At 26.1% G+C, this 4,956-nt stretch overlaps 1 protein-coding gene across 1 annotated transcript; it reads right to left on the bottom strand.

The window, feature by feature from the left end:
• Positions 1-1,387: 1,387 nt before the first annotated feature.
• Positions 1,388-3,027, bottom strand: LOC101508802 (stem-specific protein TSJT1). The gene is made up of 4 exons (XM_004487629.3): positions 2,590-3,027; positions 2,261-2,501; positions 2,032-2,152; positions 1,388-1,775 (listed from the first exon to the last, which is right to left on the bottom strand). The coding sequence occupies exons 1-4, from the start codon at positions 2,799-2,801 to the stop codon at positions 1,585-1,587; spliced, it is 765 nt and encodes a 254-aa protein (XP_004487686.1). The 5' UTR covers positions 2,802-3,027; the 3' UTR covers positions 1,388-1,584.
• Positions 3,028-4,956: the final 1,929 nt, after the last annotated feature.

The following is a 4,956-nucleotide window of genomic DNA, read 5'->3' as shown; positions in this document are numbered from 1 at the left end:
TTTCCCTAAATTTTTACATTAATACTTTAACATAGAAATTGGGTAATATAATAATTATAACAAAATAAAAACATGTGACTATGTTTCTCGTCTACAAATCTGACAAATCTGAATTACAAAAATATTTCTCAAGACTTTAGAAATATTATTCTAAAGTTTAGTTTAGCTAACTCTAGGAAACTATAAAAAATTATTTAAATCTACTCTAAACACATAATAAGATTTTTAAGCAAAAACTATATTTTTTTTTTCTTCTAGAGATTCATTATTAGCATTAGAGTTGTGTATTTATCTCAAATAGTCTCAATAAACAACTTTCAAGAAATAGATATCATTCGCGTTCCTTATAGCACAAACCGTAACTAAAAAATTATATCGAATAACTTGTGAAAATATGAGAAAATTTGCTTAGAGAATGTATATCCTTCCTATGGATTTATGATTTAAATGAAACGGTACGTTTCACTTTCTCAATTCTACGGAAGTTTACAAAAATCATATTGTTTTAACATATTGAAATTGACAATTCAATATTAAAACTTGTGTTCCAAATCTATAGCGCCACTAACCACAAACTACTATATTTGCATATGGACGACGTGAACCAAAAGAGCACACGGGGATAACAAGCAAAGTTGCCACCAAAATAGAAGATTACATACCGTCATGGGACATCACGTAGATACATCCAATAGTAGGAAGAAAACATATATGCATTGAGGCAGGGTTAGGATAGATGTTGTTGGTCACGATGCATTGTTTTCCTATAAATACCTCAAGTACTTTTCATTTTATTCACTCAATCAATCAAAGTCTATTTTCACACCTTTATCTTTCTTCTTATTTTAGTTATGCATTTTTAATTTAGGTAACTCACAAAAGAATTAACTTCGTACTTAACAAATTAAAAAACCCACAATTAAGGAACAAAGTTCATTTTTCATTTGACGTAAAAAAAAGAATCAAAATTTAAGAGTTATTAATGGATCACTCGACTAACATCAAAAACTAATATAACAAATCACATATTCTTTAAAATATAGCATCATAAATTTTGTAACATGCATTACTAAACTTATTAATTAGCAACATTTCAAGCAATCATTATACCACTTTATAATGATCATACAAACTAAAATAAGAGAAAATATGTATGTATTACGTTTATGTTATGAATTAAATTTTTTGACAATAATTAAAATTTAATTTTTTTTAAAGTAAAATTAAAACTTAATTAATATATATTGTTATATGAATTTTACACTCTCAATCCATTTTGACTTTCTATCTTAATATTCCATCGAAAATAAACTATTTATATATTTTATTGAAGTATGCTAGATGACATAACATTAGTAAATGGTCAATAATTAAACATAACACTATGTAGGCAAAAACACTTCAATATATACCATGTTGCTCATAAGGAAACAGGAAAAAAAACTACACAAAGAAAGCATAAACAAGACAAACTTAGAAGGGTGAGGCAAGGAGGTGGAGGGTAAGACTAGGAAAGGAGCATATTGATGAGATTTTTATTTTACATGAACCATAAAGTTTTTTATTTTGAATTTACAATTTAAGCTAGTGTTGGTCCCATTCCATCCAATTGGATTGACTACCAACTCTAGGAATACTGTTGACTCTAGAGAACTTATCAACCTTGAAGTTGGCCCCACACATGATTCCTTCACTGTCTATCCTTGGCATTGCCTTCAACTTGTTCATTGGATGCTCAAAGCTCACTAAACCTCCTTCACTATGAAACATACACCCTGCATCCAACATTATTAGGAACAATAATTGTCTCAAAATATAAATTTAAATCAAAAGTAAACACAACTATATAAAACAAAAAAAAAATTCAAGAACAATGGACACATTAAATGCATCACAAATTTTTTTGTCATAAGTGAAAAGTACTAAAAGTGCTTATAAATTAATGTAATTTCACTAATTTGAATTTTTTTTTATTTTATTTTCATAGATAAAAGGGTTATTAAGATTACTGTTGAAAAAGAAAAAAAGTACCTGCTGGAAAAGGAGCAAAGGATTTGGCACAACCCTCTTTTATAACTTCAAGATCATCAGAGATCACCACAGATCCATCAGCTGCAATACCCCAATACAACTTCACTCCACCATCAGAACCCTTCAAAAAAACAAAAAACAAACATGATTAATTAATTAATTAATTAATTAATTAATTAAGCAATTAGCAAGATTTTAATAAAGTTGATCTAGTTTAAAATATACATACCAGTGCAGCAAAGACAGTACCAATTTTGCTATCATAGACAACAAAGGCAAAACTACCATCAAGATCCTTAACAACTTGATCTGCTGGGTATGGACCACGATCACGAAGTGTCTTATATGCTTCAATCACAAACATGGCTTCATTAGTACCCTTTGATAAACCATATTGCTTTATCAGTAATGACAAATTGTTCAAACTCCCCAAAAATAAACAATATATGTCATCAAGCCCACAGAACAACCTGCAAAATCACATCTCTAGCTTGTTAACTCTTATTTTCTCCAATGAAAAATAAATAAAGTGTGACAAAAACATTAATTAAGCATAACCTTTGATGAACAGAAAAAGGGTTATCAGGTCTAACATAAGCAAGAACAGCAGCTTGACCAAAACTCATATAAGAAGTATTTTGAGGATGATGAGAGAGGAAATCTCTAAGAGTTTCTTCAGGAAGCTTAGGTTTCTTAGAACCTTTGTAAGATGCAGGACTATTAAGCTCTTCAGGTGGATGAGCAAAAGCTTTGTGGAAAATTGCCAACATCTTTTTGTTTTTTTGATTCTACACCAAATCTTACAAACTAGTATTAACTTTTTTACTTGGCTATTAATTAATTTATTTAAAGATTTTTAAAATGGAAGGGTCATTGGGATACTTATAATAAATTTAATTACGTAACACCTACCACAAAGTGAACAAAAGTGGTTAAGGTGGTGGTCTTGTCTTCTTCAAAGTTGTGGCCGTGGGTCCTACTTTGATGGATAAGTATGAAAATCCAACAAGTACTCTCTTGATCTTATCGTGAGAAAGTTTTGGTTTTTTTTTTTTTTAATATACTTTTCATAAATGAGTTTTAGGATAGTTAGTCTTCTTATTTACGAAAATTGATTTTCTTATTCTAAAAATTGATTTTTTTATTTTTTATTAAAAAATAATAACGTGAAATGCTTTAAATAAAATAACATATGAAACGGTGATTTATAATTATTAACATCTATGAAATTGAAATAAAACACCGTTAAATTTTAAATTTCAACTACGATTTTTTTATTTATATTTTTAATTTAATTAATGATATATGAATAATTAATGCATCTAGATGATTCTATATCATAGAATTGTATGTTATGTCGTTTAAAATATGTTAAATCATCATTTTTTTAATTAAAAAATATGAGAAAGATAAAAACTGTCGACTTTTAAAATAAGAGGATCTATTCCGTGAATTGATAATAATAGAGAAACCAAAATTTTAATTAAACCTAATTATTTTGAGGAATTTCAACGATATTTTACTGTTTTTCAAAAGTTATAAATTATTTTCCTCTTAATTTTTATAAATAAGATAATAATTTAATTGATGTTGATTCAATATAATATTTTATTGAATTAATATTAATTAAATTATTATTTCAATTATAAAAATAAAAATAACAATTGATATGATTTTTAAAAGAAAGAGTACGCAATCTTTATAGTTTCAAATATTAATTTGTAGTGGATGTGATCTATATTATAATTTACCTTTTATTATATATAACTTTTTGTCATATACTTACAATTTTTTTATACTCATAAAGAATTTAAAAACGAACGAAACTATTCCATGAAATTTTTTATTTTGAAATGTTTGATAGTACTAACTAATGAATTTACATATTCCTGTTTTAAAAGATCTAAGGAAGTTAGAATATGCAACAGCAAATCGACAACCTATTTTTTTCACTAAACTAACTTTTTGATGTTTACTTTGATTTTTTAGGAGCAGATCATTTTTATTGTAATATTGAAAAGACTTTAAAAAAATAATTGTAATATTTAAAAGTATTGCTCTAAATTACAAGTTTATTTTTTTCTTTCACAAAAAATATTTCTCTTAAGTTACAAGTTTGATTTGATTGCATCATAATGAATTCTTTGGATAAAAAAGTTATTTGAGAAAGACAATTAAAATAATTTTTAAAAAACATAAATAATAGAAAGGTTTGAGTGGAGAAAAAGTAAAAGTGATATATATCAATTTTTTTTTATCTATAAACTCACATATAATCGTAAGATTTGATGTTTGAATCCGTAACAAAATATTTAATCTAATAATATTGATATTTATTATTTAAGTTAAAATTTTTATAAAAAAAAATTCATTTAGTTATGAAGAAAAAATAGAAGAGATAAAAGTTATAATTTGACCAAAAATTAAGTATTAATAATTTTGTTTTTCAAAATAATTATTACAAATGAGAGAAAAATAAAGTTTTAGAAGATAACAAATTTATCCAACAGTAGGAAACTAAAAAAATGAGATATTCTAATAAAACTTTAATATCGGGTTGAATTAGTTTGAATCTAATTCGCACAAGTTAGCACAAAATATTTAAACTTATATAAACTATTGGTTTTTTTTTCCTGTCATTTTTTATTTATTTATTTATCTTTGGCGTTCTTTCGGATACCAAAACATAAAACAAAAATGAATATAAAAAGTTATCATTATCTTTGGTTTTTTGCTTACCAAGATAGTTTTTGGTCCCACGAAGTCACTATCATCGCATGCCTGCTTCCGAAATCACACCAATTTGCAATTACCATGGGAGATGGGAACAAGTTTCCCTTGGTTGGACACCAAACTCACATTATTTTATTATGTATACCATATGGCTAATTCTTTCATCCTTCAAAATTAATACTCTTCTATGTT

This window comes from Cicer arietinum, chromosome 1 (genome assembly GCF_000331145.2).
Source record: "Cicer arietinum cultivar CDC Frontier isolate Library 1 chromosome 1, Cicar.CDCFrontier_v2.0, whole genome shotgun sequence".
In the NCBI taxonomy this organism is placed as follows: domain Eukaryota; kingdom Viridiplantae; phylum Streptophyta; class Magnoliopsida; order Fabales; family Fabaceae; genus Cicer; species Cicer arietinum.
This window is presented reverse-complemented; position numbering and strand designations above follow the sequence as displayed.